General features: G+C 72.9%; 1 protein-coding gene across 1 annotated transcript; it reads right to left on the reverse strand.

The window, feature by feature from the left end:
* Positions 1 to 22: 22 nt before the first annotated feature.
* LOC121344678 (leukocyte antigen CD37-like) lies at positions 23 to 438 on the reverse strand (the record flags this gene model as incomplete). The annotated part of the gene is given in 3 exon segments (XM_041420848.1): positions 23 to 106; positions 189 to 389; positions 391 to 438. Coding segments are annotated over 3 exon segments (333 nt in total), but the record flags the coding sequence as incomplete, so codon positions are not given.
* Between the last annotated feature and the right edge of the window lie 8 nt (positions 439 to 446).

Genomic DNA, 446 nt, shown 5'->3' on the forward strand with positions numbered 1-446 from the left:
CGCCCCAGGAGACCCCCCTCACCTCCCCCAGGCCGATGCCTACGCAAACCCCCACGATGGTGACCAGGTTTGCGGCCAGCCAGCTCTGGACTCTCTCCTCGCAGCCCTGGGGTGACAAGTGGGGGTCACTCGGAGCCCCCCCCACAGCCAGGGAACTCCAGGACCCCCCCGGTTCCCCCGTGCCTCACCCTGGGGAAGATGTCCTGGGGGGCGGCCGCGGGGCAGCGGCCGTGGGGGAGCAGCCAGGGGGTCCCGTGGGTGCTGTTGGGGGTCCGGAGGCAGGAGCAGGCGGTGGTCCTGTCCCTGTCCCCGTCCCCGCTGGGCTCATCCCGCTGCTCCCAGTCCTGGGGTCCCTTCCAGCCACAGCAGCCGAGCTGGGGAGGGGGCGGCAGGGGGGGGGTCAGTGTGGTGGCCGTGGGGTGGCTCCGCACTCCTTTTTGGGGGGG

This window comes from Onychostruthus taczanowskii, unplaced genomic scaffold, assembly GCF_017590055.1.
Source record: "Onychostruthus taczanowskii isolate IOZ18803 unplaced genomic scaffold, ASM1759005v1 scaffold6676, whole genome shotgun sequence".
Taxonomy (NCBI): Eukaryota; Metazoa; Chordata; class Aves; order Passeriformes; family Passeridae; genus Onychostruthus; species Onychostruthus taczanowskii.